The sequence below is a fragment of the Osmerus mordax genome, chromosome 1 (assembly GCF_038355195.1).
Source record: "Osmerus mordax isolate fOsmMor3 chromosome 1, fOsmMor3.pri, whole genome shotgun sequence".
NCBI classification, from domain to species: domain Eukaryota; kingdom Metazoa; phylum Chordata; class Actinopteri; order Osmeriformes; family Osmeridae; genus Osmerus; species Osmerus mordax.
The window spans coordinates 11,798,352-11,818,918 of record NC_090050.1 but is presented as its reverse complement, the minus strand read 5'-3'; the positions used below and the strand labels follow the sequence as shown (position 1 = coordinate 11,818,918).

At 45.5% G+C, this 20,567-nt stretch overlaps 6 protein-coding genes across 7 annotated transcripts in view; 5 read left to right on the top strand and 1 right to left on the bottom strand.

The window, feature by feature from the left end:
* Positions 1-5,177, top strand: part of flnbl (filamin B, like) — a 51,271-nt gene extending 46,094 nt beyond the window's left edge. The window contains exons 42-46 of the mRNA XM_067246808.1: positions 1,421-1,553; positions 1,720-1,896; positions 3,026-3,244; positions 3,436-3,639; positions 3,840-5,177. Of these exons, the coding sequence (XP_067102909.1) occupies positions 1,421-1,553; positions 1,720-1,896; positions 3,026-3,244; positions 3,436-3,639; positions 3,840-4,027 (921 nt within the window). The 3' untranslated portion in view covers positions 4,028-5,177. The remainder of the gene's footprint in view (positions 1-1,420; positions 1,554-1,719; positions 1,897-3,025; positions 3,245-3,435; positions 3,640-3,839) is intronic.
* A 1,097-nt stretch (positions 5,178-6,274) lies between these two features.
* Positions 6,275-7,134, top strand: LOC136959340 (protein SPMIP1). Its single transcript, XM_067253691.1, has 2 exons — positions 6,275-6,710; positions 7,016-7,134. Exons 1-2 carry the CDS (start codon positions 6,275-6,277, stop codon positions 7,132-7,134), a joined length of 555 nt encoding a protein of 184 aa, XP_067109792.1.
* Positions 7,135-7,230: 96 nt separating this feature from the next.
* LOC136947358 (deoxyribonuclease gamma-like) lies at positions 7,231-11,947 on the bottom strand. The gene is made up of 8 exons (XM_067241396.1): positions 11,792-11,947; positions 10,883-10,971; positions 10,052-10,144; positions 9,830-9,942; positions 9,488-9,600; positions 8,817-8,974; positions 8,399-8,495; positions 7,231-8,063 (listed from the first exon to the last, which is right to left on the bottom strand). The coding sequence occupies exons 1-8, from the start codon at positions 11,924-11,926 to the stop codon at positions 7,989-7,991; spliced, it is 873 nt and encodes a 290-aa protein (XP_067097497.1). The 5' UTR covers positions 11,927-11,947; the 3' UTR covers positions 7,231-7,988.
* abhd6a (abhydrolase domain containing 6, acylglycerol lipase a) lies at positions 8,839-17,665 on the top strand. Of its 2 annotated transcripts, none has more exons than XM_067241376.1 (10): positions 8,839-8,928; positions 12,841-12,965; positions 14,234-14,364; positions 15,028-15,187; positions 15,318-15,431; positions 15,602-15,734; positions 15,965-16,122; positions 16,431-16,485; positions 16,675-16,775; positions 16,920-17,665. In XM_067241376.1, the coding sequence occupies exons 3-10, from the start codon at positions 14,246-14,248 to the stop codon at positions 17,094-17,096; spliced, it is 1,017 nt and encodes a 338-aa protein (XP_067097477.1). In that variant the 5' UTR covers positions 8,839-8,928; positions 12,841-12,965; positions 14,234-14,245; the 3' UTR covers positions 17,097-17,665. The 2 variants fall into 2 exon arrangements, with proteins under 2 accessions (XP_067097477.1, XP_067097485.1); XM_067241384.1 differs by lacking the exon at positions 8,839-8,928 and adding an exon at positions 12,766-12,795 and having other exon boundaries at positions 12,893-12,965.
* A 237-nt stretch (positions 17,666-17,902) lies between these two features.
* Positions 17,903-20,484, top strand: rpp14 (ribonuclease P/MRP 14 subunit). Its single transcript, XM_067239888.1, has 6 exons — positions 17,903-17,981; positions 18,283-18,405; positions 18,875-18,959; positions 19,066-19,142; positions 19,237-19,315; positions 19,496-20,484. The coding sequence occupies exons 1-6, from the start codon at positions 17,944-17,946 to the stop codon at positions 19,547-19,549; spliced, it is 456 nt and encodes a 151-aa protein (XP_067095989.1). The 5' UTR covers positions 17,903-17,943; the 3' UTR covers positions 19,550-20,484.
* Positions 19,593-20,484, top strand: LOC136945807 (hydroxyacyl-thioester dehydratase type 2, mitochondrial-like). Its single transcript, XM_067239874.1, has one exon. It carries the CDS (start codon positions 19,593-19,595, stop codon positions 20,109-20,111), a length of 519 nt encoding a protein of 172 aa, XP_067095975.1. The 3' UTR covers positions 20,112-20,484.
* Positions 20,485-20,567: the final 83 nt, after the last annotated feature.

The window sequence follows — 20,567 nt, the reverse complement described above, 5'->3', positions numbered from 1 at the left end:
CTGGGCGTGTCCGCAGCTAGCAAACCCCCCACAGAGGCCTGCTCAGGCCTTGACCCTCGAACTCGCTCCTCTCACAGCCTGCCCTGCTCTTTGGTGGAAGAAAGGATGTTTTGGCCCTTTTTCAGTATCTGGTTTGGTGTCTCAGAATCAAAGAAAGACCATTCCTGGTCTACATAGCCAACTTATTATTAAAAACGCCTTCCAATTCGTCTCATAGTTTCAAGATAAGATCTTATCAAGGCCCAGGAAACAAACATATTTGTATGATTTAGCTCATTTCCTGTCTCTCATTTCTTGGGTAAGCCCCTCCATCACCTCTTAAGCTGCCATCAGATACAGCAGTAATGAGCTGATGGTTTTCAGGTGTCCTCAGTATTTGAGAGCTCTGTTAAAGGAGGCCTCCAGGACAGCTTGCGCCATGATTGACTCAGGGTGTTCCGTTCAGCTTAACTCCCCTCTAAGACTCTGTGGTGAGATATAACTGAACATGAAATGTCTCCCGCCCAGAGAAGCAGTCAGTCATGGGAGCTTTTGGATACAATTTACTCTTGGCTTGGTTCATTTATGTAAAGTCAGTATAAAGCCACAGTTGACTCCATGTTTTTGGCAGGAAATCGAGAATATAAGCGTTAGGCCAGACATAAAATATGGATGACAGGAGATGTGGTTTTGTGTTAAGCTTGTAGTCCACCCACATAAAAGCGATTGACATAAATGTCGTTAATGTAGCAACAATGTAATCGTAATTAGAAAATGTTCCTGTGCACTGAGGCATCAAACTTTTTGTTTTTGGTAAATACCACTTTAACCCTGGACTCTTGGCTTTGCATAGCTGCGGACATCCATGATACCTGTGTGCAGAAGCTGGTGTTTCTCTTGTGTTTCATTTAAAGGCTCCTTAACAGGCTCCCAAGCCTCTCACAGAGGAGCTGGCTAAAGCAGAGAGAGGCCGACTCCAGCCCGGCCCTCACAACTCCTAACCCCACCTCCCAGTCTTCTGTCTGGGTGTCACGAGTCTAGCTGGTCCCTGTGGTGTAGTGGTGCTCCAAGTAGTGTACCCTCTAGTCCCTGTCCTCTATAGACCTGTAGACCCTACCTGTAGCCCTGCTCCTAGCTGTGCTGTGCTGCAAAAGGGCTCCGGTCAACCTCTCTCTGCTTTAACCTCTCGTGAGCTCAGGTAAAAGTACCTTCTGTGTTTCCTCAGGTGGAATCTTTCCAGCGCATAGCTGTGTGTTAATTATAGAACTAACACTCTGATTGGAATGTGGTCTAATGATGATTTTAAGGTGTAGTGTTTTGCTAAGTCAGTTGTGATCCAGTCTATGGTGTATTGCCCTGGAACAACCCTTCACCCTGTGGTGCCGGGCAGCCAGGGAGGGCGACTTTGCTGATCTTGTCGACTGTCTTGCCACTCTACCAGGAGTCAGGGCTCAAGGCCAACCAGCCGGCGTCGTTCGCGGTGCGTCTGAACGGGGCAAAGGGCAACATTGACGCCAAGGTGCACAGCCCCTCGGGGGCGCTGGAGGAGTGTGCCGTGTCCGAGCTGGAGCAAGGTGAGGCCTTCGGGGGAAGACGCACCGATCGCATCCTTCCCCGGGGTGTTATGAACCATGTGAAGATTGGGGGCGTCTTCTGCCTCCCCCCCCCCCCTTTTCTCTTCCTTCTCCTCATCTTTGTCCCCCTCTCCCTGGCTGCCTCGTTCCTCCTCCCCTCCCCCAGACAAGTATGCCATCCGCTTCATCCCCCGGGAGAACGGCCTCCACTCCATCGACGTCAAGTTTAACGGCAGCCACATCCCCGGCAGCCCGTTCCAGGTGCGCGTGGGCGAGCCGGGACAGAGCGGGGACGCCGGGCTGGTCAGTGCCTACGGGGCGGGCCTGGAGAAGGGCACCACAGGTGAGCCTCTCGCCGACACACCTGGGGCTGTGTGTTGTGTGCACCCCGGCCTCCGTCGACTGGTACTTCCCTTCCTGACGTCGGGAAGGACGGTCATCTTCTCTGTCGGTCTACCTAAAAACTGTGGATGTGAAATTCAAATCGACCTTCTCTGACCTCCCTGTGTTGTGTGGTTCCTTCATTCTTACGAGGTCAAGGACCAACAGTGCAGTTTCTACAGTACACCATGTACTTGCCTGTGTCTAGTCTATCTACCTGCACATATAGAGGGCCACAATCCCTTCCATGTATCCCCCTCCCCCCCACACCACAGCAGGGTGGGTGGGAACCATATGGCTGGTTCTTCCACCTCCAGCATGCCGCTCCAACCCTCCCTCTGTTTCATAATGCAGATTAGATCAGAGGTGTCTCACGTTACTCCGCTTATTTGTTGTGGATCGTGTCCAAAGCAAAGACTAGGTTGTGGGGGGGGGGGGGGGTTGAGTCAGTGTTGTGTTGCAGCAGAGAAGAGGTTATTGGACAAACACATGGGTTCGGAATGTAGGTCCTCGCATCCTGGCAGCGCATTGGTGAGCTTAGCAGTTTCACCAACTATAGTATTTTTTATTTACGCTATATTAGAATGCAGCGAAAACCATTAGTGATATGTCACATAGCGTTAAATCCTGCTGTTAAATGTGCAGCCCGGCTGAGTAGCCCTCTGTGTCCCCGGGTGAAGAAAAGAGACCAGGTTTTATCGTCAGTTTTAAATGGCACAGCGCAATGGTACAATGGTAGTGCTAAAGAATAACAACCTTGTAATGGACCAATCGTAAATCTGCCTTTTTACGATGCTGCCCTGCCCCTATGTCTACTTCAGATACCGTGTGTGTGTGTGCATGCGTGTCATTGTCTATGTGCATGTGCAGATGATTTATTTATGCAGCCAAGTCAGTCGGCTGCATCTGCCGGCTATCACCTGACTTCCAGATGTCTTGTCACATGGGAGCTACGCTACCAAAACTCTCAAAGTTCAATCTACCAGAGCGACTCCACTCTCACCAGCATTGTCTTATCTTATGAGAATAGAGATCTACGTAAATCCAAGGAAAACACAAACGAAACTGTGGGTGTCTGCGCGTGTCTGCAGGTAACAAGTCTGAGTTTGTCATCAACAACTCCAAAGCTGGGCCCGGAGCGTTGGCGCTGACCATCGAGGGCCCGTCCAAAGTCAAGATGGAGTGCCAGGAGTGTCCAGAGGGCTACAAGGTCCACTACACCCCCATGGCCCCCGGAAACTACATGATCAGCATCAAGTACGGGGGGCCCAACCATATCACCGGCAGCCCTTTCAAGGCCAAAGTCACCGGTAAGAAATGCTCTTTGTCTGGTCACGTGATCCGGTAGTGTTTTGGAATCGCTGCCTCCAGCCGGGGTTGTGGAAAACAACCGACAGCTTCAGGAAATGACATCATATTTCATCATTTCTCTTCTCACAAGTGGCTCTGCTCGTTCCCCTCTCCTCCACCACTGCTCATCTCCCCTCCCCCCCCCCATCAGGTCCTCGCCTGGTCGATGTGAACAACGCCAGCGAGACCTCCACCCTGATGGTCGAGCCTTTCGCCAGGTCTTCCAGCGCCAGCTCCAACAGCGCCCTGCCCAGGACGGCCTCAGACGCCAGCAAGGTGCTCAGTCGAGGCCCAGGCCTCAGCAAGGCCTACGTGGGCCAGAGGAGCAGCTTCTCTGTAGACTGCAGCAAAGCTGGTAAGAAGCCTTCTCCTCAGCCTCTCTAAGACGTAGTTGCAAACCAAATTCAGGCAGGCCCCAGCGTGTCTGCATTGATCTCAGTCTTGTCCTCACAACTTCCTTCACTGGGTGCCCTAATGGAAGCCTGTGCTCTGTAATGCTGTGTTGGCTGTCGACTGGTGGTGTGTAGCTGACTGATGTTGGTCCCTGTTCCCCAGGTAAGAACATGCTGCTGGTGGGGGTCCACGGGACTCACGTTCCCTGTGAGGAGGTGTTGCTCAAGCACATGGGCAGCATGCAGTACAACGTCAGCTACATCCTCAAAGAGAGGGGGAACTACATCCTGGCGGTCAAGTGGGGGGAGGAGCACATCCCCGGCTCGCCGTTCCACGTCACCGTCCCATAATGCACCGGGGGGCCGGTGGAGTGGGCCGCACCGCTCCGGGCGCCAACAGAAACGTGTGATTAGTAAGACCATGGAACTGTCTAGAGCCCCAATGTTAGGAATTGACAAATTTGCACTTGGTGACATCTTATACTGTAAGTGACAGGTAAATCCTTGATATTGCATTATCACATTTGACACAACAATGCACATTTTCCAATTTCACTCCTAATAATGGGATTAGCGACAGAATAACAGGATTCACTTTGCCACAATTTAACATTTAAACGAGGAGACCAACTGAACTGGAAGATGTGGAACCGAGAGTCTTAATATTTACTACTGATGTTCTGTGTTGTCTTCTTGTACTGTTGTATTTCTACACTTTGACATGATTTTACAACAGATGCCATAGTTGACAACCCATTGACCCATGTTGTTCAGCTGAACACTGCTATTTCCTGACTGGTTCTCCTGCAGTGTACTCAACTGTGACATGTTTGTGTGTGTCTGTACTGCGTGTTGAACCAGCCTCAGCTAAACTGACCACCTGGTTCTGCTTGGGGAATGCTCCTGGTTTTGCTGAGCTCTGCTCCAAAAGAGATTGATGTTCCAATGATCTGTACTTCACTGTGAGCATGCAAGAAAGTCCATAGAAATTGAAAGATGTTGTGTTGGTGCCATATACTAAGTGCAGATCTTGGGGAACGGATGCGAATTTTTTGCGCAACCATATTGCTATTTTGAATATATATACCTGCTGTCTGACTGGTTTGCAACTTTGTGTTTAAATCTCAGTTGTCTATACGATGTTCATCCACCAGAAACAAATGCTTCTCCACTTGCTTTCTATACTCTGCACAATCAATTCTATCCTGGTCTTAAAATCTTCTTACACTTTCAGGAATAACTTTGTTACTCATGTATGTATACTTCTGATTCTTGTCTCGTCTCAGTGTAGGTTTATGATATCAACGATAGTTTTGATACCCATGGGATGAAAGTATTTTGTAATAAGTATTTTAAAAGACGAAACAAAGTCACACTTTTCTTTTTGTATTGGGTGATCAAATGTGAAAAACACGAATTGATCTATATCCCGTATGATGTAGATCGTGTACATTGATGTACGATAATAAAAGCAAACTGGAAATAAAGTTGAAAAACTTCATTTTGCTTGTGGTTTTTACTGTGTGGGATGAAGTGGTCAGTGTTTGGTTATCAGTGCTGTGACAGGCATATCCCCTTAGCTCCCTGGCCAACAACACTATATATAGCTATGTAGGGATGTCCTTAAGAAGCCTCACACCAAAACCTTTTAACAAATACTCAGAGACAGGATGTTAAATCTGCAGGGGCAGGAAGGCTGAGTGGCCAGGCGACTGCAGAGGACAGTCACAGACAAGTAAATGCCTGTTGTTGATGCTGCCAAAAGGGTTGGTTTTGTTCTCGTTTTTTCCCTTCAACAACAAAAGCATCCTTAGTATTGTGACTCAATCCCTCTTCTGCTATCGTACTTGTTGACTGAAGGGTAATTGGTGAATGAATGGATCTTCTGTCCAGTTACACAATAATAGCTTAGGCCTGGAAACTCTTTATAGCTTCCTGGTTTTATTTTTGTTTATGATAATTAACTGAAATTTAGGGGGGGAAAAGAATTATGGAATTGCGTACGTAAATGGCTCATCCTGCCTGTAGAGAGTTAGGGTTCTGTAATCCAGTCATTCCATTTGTAGTCCAATCACTACCATGTCTTGGTCTTTCGCAACATGGCATATTCATCTAGACTTATACTGCCATCATCTGGACAAACTGTACAACACCATCCATTTAAATGAATGGGTGTCCTATATGTCATGGCTTCCTCACCTACCCAGGCCTGAGGACACAGGAACAGGATATGGTAACTGAATCGGTCGTCCACCAGAAAAGAGATTCTCCCTTTGTTTCAACCGTGCCTGTGCAGATGAAAGAAACCAGATCAAGTGTAGGTGCAGCGCTAGCCCATCGACATGCACGCCCTCTACTCTGGTTGGGTGACCCGAGGGAGGGAGGGAGGGCAACATACCACTCTTAGGTTTCCCAGCAGCTTCTGTGTTGTTGTCTGTGGAGCTGCAACCAAGTGCTTCAGCTCCTCCACGCAGGGGGTCCTACTAGCCAGCTCTGCTCTCGGGACAGGCAAGCCATCCTCACATCCTGATCTTTGGGAATGCTAAGTGGTGTTGAACGCAATTGACAAGCCTGTAGTCCAGAGACTGGGGAGTGAGAATGAGGAACCTGCTGACCACCCAGAACCAGAACTGCTACCGCGAGCAGATTGAGAAGGAGACCTACACACGGCTGGCCTGGAAGAGTCGCTACAGCCACCAATACCCCACTGCCTTCATCTCACGCAAGACCAGAGACCTTGGGCTTCCCAAACTTCAACTCCCAGAGTCCTCCAGGACCGGGCCTGCCCTCCCCACGGTCCTGAAGCCAGGGGAGAAGAAGAGAGAGGTGCCTGCTCCAGTGGTGGTGCAGCGGTCCCTCAGCGAAGCCCCCCTGATGAGACCGGTGACCCCCCAGACCACAGCGGACCTGTACCAGGGCTTCTCCAAGGAGGGTAAGGGGCGCACCCTGTACCTGCACAGACGCACCCAGAAAGGCCCAGAGGAGAAGTTTGACTATCCTCTCCTGTCCTCCTGGGAATACGGCTGGAGACTGGGTGAGATATTACAGCCTTTACTCATACTATGTCAGTACCATTTGAAAGTGATCAGAAAGTGGGAGTTGTGATATGTGCGACGAGTCACTTTCATAGCTTGATCGAGGAGACTTCAAAGGATTAGTCAATGATATTTCACATGCTGTTGCAGTCGCTTACATCTTAGTGTTTTATCGTGAAGTACGATAACATACATTTGAACATTTAGTCATTTAGCAGACGCTCTTATCCAGAGCGACTTACAGTAAGTACAGGGACATTCCCCTGATAATGCTATCAAAACAACTAAAACGTTGTGTTCCTAGGTGACTATGAACAGGATTACAGATCTCCGACCAACGGGAAGTCAGGAGTGGTGAGGAACACTTTCTACGCGAGGAATGGGATTTTCAATTTTCCAACAGCGACTGATCGTCTTGGGTAACAAGCTGAACAGCCTTCTCTTTCCTGCTGTTTTGGCTTTGTTATCACTGAACTCAAACAAAAAGCAATTCTCTCCAAATAACGAGTATAACAGTTTAAGTTGTTCGGTTTTTTAATAAAAAGTGTCTTATAAAGTTGTTTATTTCAATGACGTGCGTTAAATGGCCTTCATAATGTTACAAAACATTGTTTGGCTGAATGGTTAGTACATTTTGAAAAGTCAAAGATCCCACATGCTTTGTGTTGTGGCATTACAGCATTCATCATGATAAGACAGGTCAAAGCTGCAAGCTAACATGAGACAGAAAACAGAAACTCTTACAGACTGTCTCCTAGCAACAGGAAAACAGACACCTGAAATCTTCTGGTTTATAATTAACAAGGCCAGTCACTGCTTTCTCTTACTGGGTCACATGACTGCAGGCTTCAGCTGAGACAGTGGGGTACAACAAGCTTTCCTCAGACCACCACTATAGCCTCTCTGTTCTCTCAGTGGCCCTGAATGGTTCGACCCCAGAAAGGATGACAGGGTCTACTCACTTCAGAGAAGCTCTTTGAGAGAAATATATTGTGTCTATGTTGTCTCTGATTCACACCCCAAAGGCTGAAAGGGTGAGCAACATTTTTACCTGGTGGAATTACAGTGATGTTTTTACTACATCCAAACGTCTCTGTAAATGTATTTGACTGCAGGAACTAGATCTGCACAGGTACTGCACAGGTACTGCAGCACAGGTTGGATTGAATGAAGCCTCAAAAAAGAGCACTGGAGCAAAGCGAAATACTACAGTAGAAACACTACAGTAGAAACACTACAGTAGAAACACCCACAGACACACTTCCACAGGTGCTCCATCAGCCCCCTCTGCCTCTCCTCTGGGCTGCATTCACAGTGATGCACACTGGGAAATGGTCACTCACCAACAGTGCCTGAAACAAAACCAGAAAGCACAGTGATGAGGCAAACCCCCTTTGCTCTAACATACTAAACAGTGAGCAATGTGGAAAGACCAATGGTTGGCGAAAATGCTGTCACCTACTGTAACTAGAGAAGTCTGTGTTGTGTTACAGGAAAACTGCAAAGCTCTGGCAGAAACAGAACTGTGGGATACTGTAATATCTGAAGGTCTAGGCTTCCGTTCTATATCCCTTACTAGTCTGGCTGAACTAGACCCGCCTGTGTCTCTGACAGCTGTGTTCCTGATATACAGTACAGTAGTTCCTGAGTATTTAAAGGGGTGATTGGGTCGGCTGCAGGACTGCACCTGTTGCTCTGTGAGGTGGTACTCTCGTCTGAAGTCAAACACCTCCAGAGAGGTGGGCTCCACCACCCGGGTCATCTCCTCACCATGCAGCACCACCCTGCAGACAGAGGAGGCTGCATCAACCAGCCTCAGATCTGTTTGGCCTGCATACAGATCTGTATGGCCTGCATACAGATCTGTTTGGCCTGCATACAGATCTGTATGAATGATCATTTACACACTTACGGTGTGCTTGAGTTAGTATTGGAAGTGTATGAAACTCTATATTAACTTAAGGAAGAGGAGATTCCCCAGACAGACAAGAACCCAATTCCAACTGCAGCTGGATGCAAAGGTGGAGGAGAGGAAGGAGGAGAGGATGAGGAGTGGAGAGGAGACCACAGGAGACTTTCCCCCCCAACCCCCGACGAGAGCGAACCTGTCATAGGCACAGCTGGTGGACTCCTTCACTGTGGTGTCGATGTTGTCGCCTGTCAGCCACAGGAAACTGCTGTTAGACCGCAGGCGGATGTTGGCCCACTCCCTCCGAGGTACGTAACCGCACGCCGCATTAAAGTCCCCTATGATGAGGTAGTTCTGCAGAACAGATCAAACAGGATACAGATCTTATAACAAAAAAAGCACTGAGCTTGAAAAGAAAAGCCTGATTTAGAAAACCACGTGTTTTTGCCAGGTGGCTGGGAGCTTCCGGCTGAAGGTGAAACTGTCTGTGCTACATGTTTGAGGAACAGAACCCTTTCATTCACTGAGAGATCAGCTTCTCGTTTCAGATTTGCTCTTGATACAGAACGGCTTAAACGCACTGATACAGATAATCCACTGCACAATAAACACACAACAGACCTCTCATTGTTAGGAAATGGTCTGCATGAATATTAAATAACTTGTTTTGCCTTGGTTCATTTCAGTTCGAATATTTTGTACTGTAGTGTTCTAGAACATAAGGGCTACAAATAGCTAGTGTCAGAGATGGGAACCGCACAATAGATTTGGTTCTATCAACGGCCAGTATCCTTCCCTACAGGACAGTTTGTGCTGATTAGGGAGTAGCAGAGCAGTCCTTTCAGAGTGTCTGTCTTAGTAGTGTACCTCAGAAGTCCATCGTTGGTCCACATCCTGGAAGACATCATAAAGTTCATCTATCTCTCTCACGGCAGCATCTGGGGTGGTGTGGATGGGGATGATCACAAAGTCTTTCACTTCTGAGATGAGAGAGGGAGGGGCACATCTTCCATTAACATCTTTAAAGATTCAAGCATTTAACACACACACTGGTCATTTGGTCTAAGCACACAGTGGACTGTTCAAGCCCTCAGCAGACCTGTGAAGATAACTGAAGAGGTCAGCTGTTCTTTAGCCTTTGTATCACTACTGAACAAATAGAATCCTTCTAAAAGTGGCAACCCTGCTTGTCTGTCTCTGTTACTTGACCTGTCTTGGGGGAAGAGAACCAGACAACGAAGGGTTCCCTGGAGAAGGCGTCCATGTCCCCAGCCTGGGTGTCAGGGTACTGGTACGATGACTTGACAGACACCAGCCTCTGCCTGTGACACAGAACAGACAACACACGGACAGAGCGGAGGGATGAAACACCCGTTCACAGCCACCACCGGAAGCCTCCTCGCAAGGACTGGGTCCCCAGTGGGAACTGACCTGTAGATGAAAGCATATTGCTCCTTGTAAGACTTCCGTCCCAGCCTCTCACTGATGATGTAATTGTACTCTGCCCTCCTGGACCTGTACCTACTGCCAGGTACAAAATAAGAGAGTTTGACTTGCTAGTGTTGGCTATTTGTTATACAGGGGATACAGGAAATGTGAAAAACCAATGGAAGAAGCAATGAGACGATAACAAAATTACATTCTTCCTCTTGTGAGGGGATACATGCTTATTGAGTTGTTTTGTGTATGTACGGGAGTACGACGGTACTTAGGAATGGTTTGCTGGACCCCTTGTTTAGACTCTTGCTTAGAGCCTTGCTGCTCTTGTTGGTTAGTGGTAACTGATTTAAATTGTTGAAATATTTTTTACCGTTGCTTGCTTTTCTACAGGTACACTTGCACTTATAGCGATTCATGTTGTTTAATTGTAACTTGTTTAATTACATGCTCTTGTGGTTCTTCCCTTTGGCACTTATTGTGGTTGTTCACAATATGTGCTTCATGTTTTGGCTACCCGCAATGTTTTTTGGGGCTATCTTGTTGTTATCAGTGACCTATGCACTTTGTAAAGCTCTCTCTTGGAAGTCGCTTTGGATAAAAGTGTCTGCTAAATGAATACATGTAAATGTACTCTGTGTAGATTAATACTTTTTGCATACATAATTGCAGGATATTTGATTGTTTGTATTTTTGTTTCGTTATGTATTGCAGTTTTGCTTGCATTTCTTTGTGGGTTTGATTTGATGGGAGGGACTTGAGGAGGTTGCTGATGAGTGATTGGACATCCTCACCTGTTGCTGAGGAGTGATTGGACATCCTTACCTGTTGAGGCGTGTCATCAGCTGAGGGAAAGCAGTCCCACTGGCGTCTTTGATTTCCATGATCAGCATGATGTCACAGCGAGCAATGATCTGCAGTGCAGAAAGTTCTCTTTTTAAGAAGACTGACCAACTCCTGTGTCATAACTTATCTAACATAATTGTTATACATGAAACAAGCTTGAAACTGCACTAGTTCCACCAATTATTTCAGATCAGGGACATATCTTAACAGTAACTAAAACAGGATAGTACATTGTCTATCGTCGTGGGAAACAAGGCATTCTCTATTTCCCAGCTTGCTATTTTCTGCTAAACTTTAAATGACACTTTCAGTTCTCCATTTTTTGAGATTCATTCAGAATTTGTATTATGAAAATGTAGCTGTAGACTATTATATTCTGTTGCATTATGCAAAGTATTTTCATACTAAAAATCCTCTTGACAACTTCACTAATACTCCTCCTAATGAGAGAATGACTTTAGAAACTTTGAGTTCAAGAAGTTCTACTGTAGTAATGCAATGGGCTTGAAGTGCAAAGGTCGTTCTGTTTACTCAGTTTGAAGTGCAAAGGTCGTTCTGTTTACTCAGTTGAGGAATAATTGCCATGGGCATGTACCGTTAACATAGTTTGCGAAAGAGGAATGCATTGGAGCAGCCAACTACTGGTTAGTTCGCAGCGTTTCCTTCACTCATAATAGATTCAACATCCATGCATTGTTTTAAACACATCCTGCCACAGACATAAATAAAGATGTTGTAAAATACACACAGCATGTACCAGAAACACAATATTTACACACATAACACAGACTTTGCGTGTTACATCTCGGTTCTGTTCAATGGGTTTAGCTTTAATGAATGATTCACAATACACAGTATTAACAGGTGGACCACATCTGACGTACTTACATCTAAAATCACATCTACCACCTCAGTCCTCTCCATCTTCCTCTCCCCGAAGGACTGGATGTTAAAAGAGCATATCTTCAGGGAGGAGACCTCACCGATGGACAGCAGGGCCAGAGCAAACCAGATTCCTGCCATTATTGACACAAAGGCAGCACAGTTCTGACCAGGTTTGACTGAGGGGTCACCAGTACAGTGGCTGATGATAGTTTCCTGTAGGACAGTTATAGGCTTAGCTGTGTGACTCCCAGCACCTGACCTGCATGATTTTTCAGAGGAAACCACCTCCTATTCTCAGTTCTATTTTTTACAAAGATTTTGGGTATCTGACTACTCTGCGGTTCCTGCTGCCTGTGACAGAGAGGTCACACAGTACTTAGACAGACGCCCACACTGGTAGGAAATGTGTGGAGTGTTTGTATATTATATATATTGATGTCTTCAATGGAAAATGTATTGCGGCAGTCACACACGAGGTTCACATCATCTCTATAAACTTTCTGTATGGTTGAGATGAAATGTAGAGCCAAATTAGAACTGCAATCTGATACAAAAACCTCGGAATAAAAAATAAAATAGGCCTGCACGTTTTCAAGTTGAACAGGCCATCTCTTTAACTAGGTCTAAACGTCAATTAAAGTATGCTTTGAGAACGGTTTAATTTAACTGTCCTTTATGTATAACAGTTCACATGAACATAGATTTACTCTGATATAATTATAGCGATTGCTCTGAAGCTATGTTAGATCATAATACTCTGTAATGATGCAATTAATGACCTCAATTCAACCGACTCTCCTGATGCTATCACAGAGAATCCCTTATCATGGCAATTTCAAGGGTACTCAGAATAGTTACAATACGGAATCATAAATAGAATCTTCCTTTCGGAAGAGAATACATAAGCTACTTTTATCCGACAATGGGACTTCGATAGTATTTTTAGTCGGCAGTCAAGGAAATTACATATCCACGAGCGTTCCCCTCCCCTTTAAGGCAGTTGAAAGGTTCTTGTATATTTCGCAAACACTGTTTCTAATCTCTTCTACCAGTGAGTCAGATGAAGATCAAGATGCACTGATGAAAATTACGGTGTTATTTCAGACAGAGCACAGACGGATATTCATGTTCGCTGGATCAACACAAGTGTTCCTTCGTTAGTGCCTGAAGACGAGAGGTAAGATTGAACACGCACAGCGCAAGCTATTTATTTAAGTGTTACAGTAGTATGAAAGCTCCATTGTCACAAAATGGATATAGCCTCTACTGGAGATAACATGAATATCTACATTACATGACCTAAACCGATTGAACAGTTTAGCAAATTAGCATTCGGTACTTTCTCATTTCCAGTTGTTCTTGGGTCCGTGAACGCATCACCTGGCATATTTCTATATAGGTCACGTTCTACCAGGTTTATTAATAGGCTACAACCACTGCAATGTGCTTTTCAGGTTGATCTAGTTATAGCTGATGAGGTCTATTTTCGTTCCACTATGGTAGCGCATGCTCTTACGCAACAGAATGTAGCGGGGTACTCTCCTAACAGACACACTAACAGATCAATCCTTTCCTCGGTCTATGATCCTTGTTAAATGCATTAAAAGGCATTTCTTATTTTTCATATGATGGGTGTACCGCCGATGTTTCACATTAAAGGCCCTCTCCAAAGGACCCGCTGAGACTCACCCTCGGACCCACTTGGTTTGCCACAATGAATTGAAAGAATATCGGATCTATGTAGAGCACTTCTCTGTTTGTCTCTGTGTATCCTGTGGCATGCACAGATTGATATTTCATGCTTCCATTATGCTGGTTATCGCTCCCTCCTGCCCCTCTCTCTCTGCCTCTCTCTATCTCTGCCTCCCTCTCTCTCTCTCTGCCTCTCTCTCTCTCTCTCTCTCTCTCTCTCTCTCTCTCTCTCTCTCTCTCTCTCTCTCTCTCTCTGCCCCTCAGTCTCTGTGTCTCTCTCTCAGTCTCTCTTGACCAGTTATTATAGTCTCTCTTTCAGTTACAGCCCACTGCGTCAGAGTGATTCTGAGATTGTTGGTAAAGGAATATGCACTGCCTTCCTGGGCACTATAGGAACTGCTTATTGCAGCAAATAAGAGTCCAGTGAAGGCTACTCTGGCTACTGTATTCCCTGAGAGACTGTTGTTGCCGGCTGGCTGTCTGGCTGCAGTGGTGCTCTCCTCAGGGTCCACACACATGAGTGGCCTTGGCTGCTATGGACTGACTGTATAGGTTGTGACAGCATTCCAAGACTGCAAGGGTTGACATCAGCAAGCGCTCTGCCTCTTGGTGCATTGCAAGATTCTGTCTTTCCTCTTCTTTGTTAGTCTGTCCCTGTGACATGGTAATGCAGACACGCCATCCTTTTAAGTGGTGCTTTATTGGTTATGTGTATAGTACCTACTCTACTGACATTCCTGTGGTGTCTTGCAGGGGAATCTAGCCATGGACCTGGATGTAGTGAACATGTTTGTCCTAGCTGGAAGTACTCTAGCCATCCCCATCCTGGCATTTGTGGCTTCCTTCATGCTCTGGCCAGCTGCCCTCATCAAAGTTTACTACTGGTAAGGAAAAGAAAAACGTCTTGTTAACTGAGAACAACAACAAAAAGATCAGACATGCTTGAATGTGTTTTTGTGGGGGAGTTTGAATTAGAGTTGAACTGGGTAATTGAAGGTTTGTGGTTTGTTGTGTCAATGTGCAGTGTTGTATTATAATTAGCCTGAATTGAAAACACTCCATGGAAGTTGACCTTTAACTTCCTATCTTTTTGACCTGCTTATCATTTGGGCTAAAGGTAATGGCTACACACTCGTGCACACACTCGTGCACACACTCGTGCACACACACACACTCACAGTCATACAGGCAGACAGTGTACAGTCAGTGTGACCTTACGCAAACTGCCTGGTGGACCATGACTAGGCAGAGTGAGGCGGTAAACGTCTTCACTGCTCCCGTCTCTAAGGAGGCTCTCTGGACCTGGTAGAGCTTGACTCACTCCTTCAAGGTCAGTTAGGATCATAATGAAAGCTCTTCATGCTCAGTGCCCTGAGGGGTCCCTCAATGACAGACTCAGCCAAGCTGAAACCATAACACAGAAGCAGTGCCTGAGGGAGAACGGGAAAGATGCTGCAGCAGCAGTTCACGTGAAGCACTGTGTTGTGAATTGCTCGGGGCACGGTTCCCTATTGAACGGCCCCCCTCCCTCTTTCGTTCTGCCCTAGGTACTGGCGGAGGCGGCTCGGCCTCAAGGTGGATTATGTCGACTGCGGAGGATACCGGTTCTGTTACTCCCACAGAGGCAAGCCGGGGGGCGGCCGGCCCTCTATACTGATGCTACACGGCTTCTCAGCCCACAAGGACATGTGGCTGTCTGTAGTCAAGGTACTATCCCTACTTCAGTCCTATGCTTCTGGACATAATGGCCTGTGCATCATAATAAACAGCATTTCGATTGCCTGGGTTGTTGTTGGAGTTTTGAACTGTGTGATTATTGTGCATTTCTGCTCTTTAGTTTCTCCCGAAGAACGTGCACGTGGTATGTGTTGACATGCCAGGGCATGAGGGGACCACACGAACCAGCGCGGTAGACTACTCCATCGAAGGCCAGGTCCAAAGGATCCGCCAGGTAGGGGGCTCATCTTTATCGTCTCATCACTTCCTGCTCTTGAAACAAAGCTTCCCATAGATCACAATGATCTCCAAAGGGCATTGTTCCTTACCTGTGTTGTATACCAGGATTTATTGATGTAGGAGTATCCCCTGACTATTCAAAATGCTACTTTGTCTCTTGAGTAGTTTGTAGCGAGCTTCCGTCTGAACAAGAGGCCTTTCCACCTGGTGGGTACGTCCATGGGTGGAAACGTAGCTGGAGTGTATGCTGCCCGCTTCCCCACGGACCTCTGCAGTGTCACTCTCATCTGCCCGGCGGGTAAGGAAGCTTGTGAATGTTAAAGTTTTCAACGAATGGTATAGCTGAATCTTAGTCATGTGATACTATAAGGAAGCTTGGGCAACAACAGTTTATTGTCAATATCAACATGAAGCTAGAATATGTGCCACATGTCGACACGAGTTTACTACTGTTATAAGATATTTGACACTGAATTTCCCTGTCATGAGGAACAACTACAATGCAGCACTGTGTGGTCATCTCCCCAGGTCTTGAGTACCCTAACGAGAGTAGGTTTGTGGCACGTCTCCGTGAGCTGGAGAAGAACCAGAACAGCCAGGACATCCCCCTCATCCCCTCCACCCCGGAGGAGATGGAGGAGATGCTGAGGCTCTGCTCCTTCGTCCGCTTCAAGATCCCCCAGCAGGTACCGAGGACGTCCACAGAGTGAGAGGTTTTCGGAAAGGATTGAAAAGGACTGAAAATCAATCGTCATTATGCGTGTCCCCTACTTAGCGAGGACATAGAATTGACCTCTGGGATGCGGAAGGCATCATTGCTTCCCCTCCTACAGTACCTCCAACCCTCCATCCTCGGCTGTGCTAAACCTATGCTGCTCTCTGTATTTTTCTCTTGTGGGAAAGTTGAAGTGAAGCAAAGGACCTTCATATTTGTCTGTTCCGTAGAAAAGATAAGAGCTCAGCTGTTTTTTTCCCCCTCTTTTTTTCATCCCAGATCCTCCAGGGATTGGTGGATGTGCGGATCCCCCACAATGACTTCTACCGAGAGGGTCAGTGGGTCCACTGGAATTACTGATGATAAAATACATCAGTCAACAGTTATAGAATCAGTCCATCAAAATGATTGTCCTAGTTATGTTCCGTATGACCTATTTTGAACAGAATTGATTTGTGTGTGTGTTAACGGATTTTTAACTATTCATGAAGGGAATGGTGTCCTCTTCTCTGTCTCTCCTCAGTTTTCATGGAGATCGTGGGAGAGGAGTCTCGACATTCTCTACAAGAGAACCTGCGCCTGATCACGGTGCCTGTGCAGGTTATTTGGGGGAAACACGATCAGGTAGGATCAATTGACAACTCTTAACAGAGGAGTGAAATAATAGATTTCATTTGACTTTCTTTTTTCATTCTACACCTTAGAAATACAAAACAAATGCATACCTCTAGTTAGGTGTGCATCTGATAACTCGTCACCTTCTTATAGGTAGTAGATGTATCAGGGGCCACAGTGCTGAAAGAAGCCATTCCAGGTTGCCAGGTGGACCTCCTGGACAACTGTGGTCACTCTGTGGTGATGGAGCGACCTCGCAAAACGGCTCAGCTTATCATGGACTACCTTAACTCTCAGCACAACACACGCAGAAGCAAGAAGCTCTCTTGAGGCATTCCCTTGTACCACTGTACAAATACTGTTATCTATTTTGTAAATAATTTAGGTTTAATATTTTTGTAATCCAGTCCAGACTCAGGGACTAAACCTGCATCACCCGGCCCACCGTACTGTCTACTTACCTCATTTTTCTGTTTTCTAAGTTAAAGGTTGTGGCAGGCAAAGGATTTATATGGATACAAATCCATATGGATACTGATCCGAGTTTTGTATTCCATTCCTGTTACACTACGAGGTGTAACAATGTGAAACTTGATTTATTTTACTCTTTATTTTACTGACAACCCAGTTTACAAATGTCTTCTCAGAAGAATTATAGAAGAAAACAGTTTATAAAGTACTTATATTTACCCCGTGGTGTCATGTAGAAGAAACCCCTAACATAAAGCACTAGCACATAGAACTACCTTAGTACATTTCTATTGTGCCCTAAGCAGTGGCAACCAATGCACAAAACATTATCAATGGCAGTGTATTCCAATTTCTTCTTGTTTAATTATTTATGTCACTTCACAAGAATACTGATACTTAATTGTCAAATACATCATTTTTTGAATTATATATCCTTGTCATCCATTTATTTCGGGGTTTTTACCATCACAAATTGTATGCGAGTTCAACTGTTTTCAGATTCAGATATAACAGTGTGGTCATGAGAACAGTGCAAAGTTGTGGGCAGAGGACTCGAGTTGGTTTTGTCCTACTTCAGCGCTAGGTAGCGATATAGGCCTTCTAGAGCCCTTGTTTACAACTTGTCTTGCGCACGCGCACCTGGGGGACAAACACGTGGGCGGGGGTCAAGAAGGAAGCAAACTTGCTTGCACTCGATAACATTTTAATGCGGATTCTAACAAAGAAAGCATATTTGTGGAATTGGTGAGTATAGCAGTACAGTTAGACATTTTTCGTTGGGTATTTTCGTGGCGTGGAATAGTATAATTTAGTCTCAATAACTAGGTAGCATCTAACTAGCTAGCATACTTACCTCCACATGCATGACGGATATAGCTTGTCCAACGTGGTATTAGCAAACACAAGGTTGAGTTATTACATAATGAATGTTAAATAAGTGAACGTTTACCCAGTCCAGCCAGCTATCTACAGTCCTGTTCTGACTTGAGTGGTTGAGCTAGAAAATAACGCTGGCGACCTAAATTCGCTACTTGTTTGTTTCAAGGCCAAGGGGACACGATTGTAACCATAATAGAATGCGGCGCGCTGGCAAAGTGGAGGGACCTGCAACTTACGAACGTGTTGTGTACAAAAACGCATCAGTATACCACTATATGAGGATCTCCTTGTAAGTTCTAACCTTTCCATGATATGAAATGTTGTGTCCTTATACTTCCAAATCAAACTGTTTAGAAATATTGCTATTTTCCAAACGTGCTTGACCAGGACAATAAACTGTATACAGTCAGTAATGCATGCTTCGGACGACCAATGCCATTGCTGCCAGGCAGCCCCCTTTCTTGCAGTTACGTCCACTGTGTGCTGATGTTAAACGCCGGTGTCCTATCATTATTGTTACCTTTCAGAACTGGCAACCAGCAGATGCTGCGCTAGCGTATCTGTAAAGTTAGGGTTAGCCTTATATTTTTGCGCAACAGTAGCAAAAAATGACAACACCGTCACTGACAACTTCCTCATGTGTGTTCATTTAGTAGATTTGTGTCCATTTAAAACAAAGGCTAGCATGATCACCTGGTTGTACACCATACATGCACCTACAGTCATGACTGTTCAAGTATACATCAATCTATTATTAGAGAATTGGAAAATGAAAGCACCAGACTCAGTGCGGTCCAACTGAAGCAGCTGATCATCACTGGCCTCAGAGATTTGTATGGAGAGGTAATGTAGCATTCTGTTCAGCCCTTGTCATGACACTTTGCAGTATTGAAATTATGCACTTGAAGCACTAAATTGTTTATATGGGACACCCTCATCCCGTTTGTAGGTTGGAGCAGCATCACCTTTTGACCTGTTGAAATTTGATGAGAAGACATTAACTGCAGTGCTTCGTGTTTGCAACAGGTAATTGCTTCACCTGCAATTAAATGAGTTAACCTTTTTGCTTATCTATTAAATGTGTACACTACATTTACTGTTGTGGCCCTTTGTTTCTCAGTGGCTTTGTGAAGCTGTGGAGTGCCCTGACGTTTCTGGGATTCTATAAGAATGAACAGTGTGCTTTCAGAATCCTTCAGGTAGGCTGTAATAATGCTGCCAGCCATCACGTACTAATCTTAAAAGTATTCTATAGACAGCAGTTAACAATAAGTGACCATGAATGAGCCAATGTAAACGATTGAGACAATTATGCAATGATGTGAATCTTTTTGGGTCTATCAAAGGCATACCTGAACTTGTCTCACTGGTCTCCCTAGGTGTCTCCTTTCCTGCTAGCTCTGTCTGGAAACAGTCGTGAACTAATTCTGTAATCGGGAATCTGGGTGGAAGAAGAACACTTGGAGAGGAACCAAAATGCAAAGAATGAACAGTATTTGGAGAAATGTCATATCCAAACAAAGGGGCTCATCCTTCAACTGTGCTGAAGCCAGGGGATCCACCAACCCCCTTACGTGTTTACTTGGTAGCCGTCACCTCTATGTTGGCGAGCGGGCCTCGCTGACCAAGGCCTTCAGTGCCACAGATGTGGCGGTGTTCGCTGAGCTGACAGGAGACACTAATCCCCTCCACTTGGACCCGGTGTATGCCAAGACCACATCTTTTGAAACTCCCATCGTTCACGGCGTGCTGATAAACGGGCTCATATCGGCTGTACTGGGGACTAAGATGCCTGGCCGAGGCTGCATATTCCTCTATCAGGAAATCCGCTTCCCTGCTCCTCTGTACATTGGAGAGGAGGTTCTGGCTGAGGCAGAGGTGAAGAAGATTAAGATGTCATTTGCCTTCATAGCAGTCACCTGCTCTGTGAAAGACAAAGTGGTAATGGAGGGAGAGGTGATGGTGATGATGCCAGAGGACAAACAAACACCATGAGAAGAGGGATAAGAATTTTGGTTATTTCATTTGCACTTTCTAAATATATGTTAACTAAAATCATTTGTGTGGGGTGTGTGTGCGCCAACCATCTTTACATGGAAACCTACGAGTAGATTGGGGTCATACAATGTTTTATTGTTTCATTAGATCTGGTCAATTAAGGACGGAGGTCCAAAGATAAGACATTTGAGATGTGAAATGAGTTATGTGTAGGGGATGAGGTTAAGAGATGTGTGTGTATGCATAAGAGACCTAGGTAATACAGTCATACTAACAAAAACAAAAAAACACCCAAACATCACTTACACAACTTTAGTCAGTTAAACCTAGTATATTTCTACATTAAATAAATTGAATTGATTGAACCTTGCATATTTGTGTGATTATTATGACCAATATAGTATTCAGGGATTTTATTAACCTGTAAAGTTATATAGGTTATTTTGTTTCAGT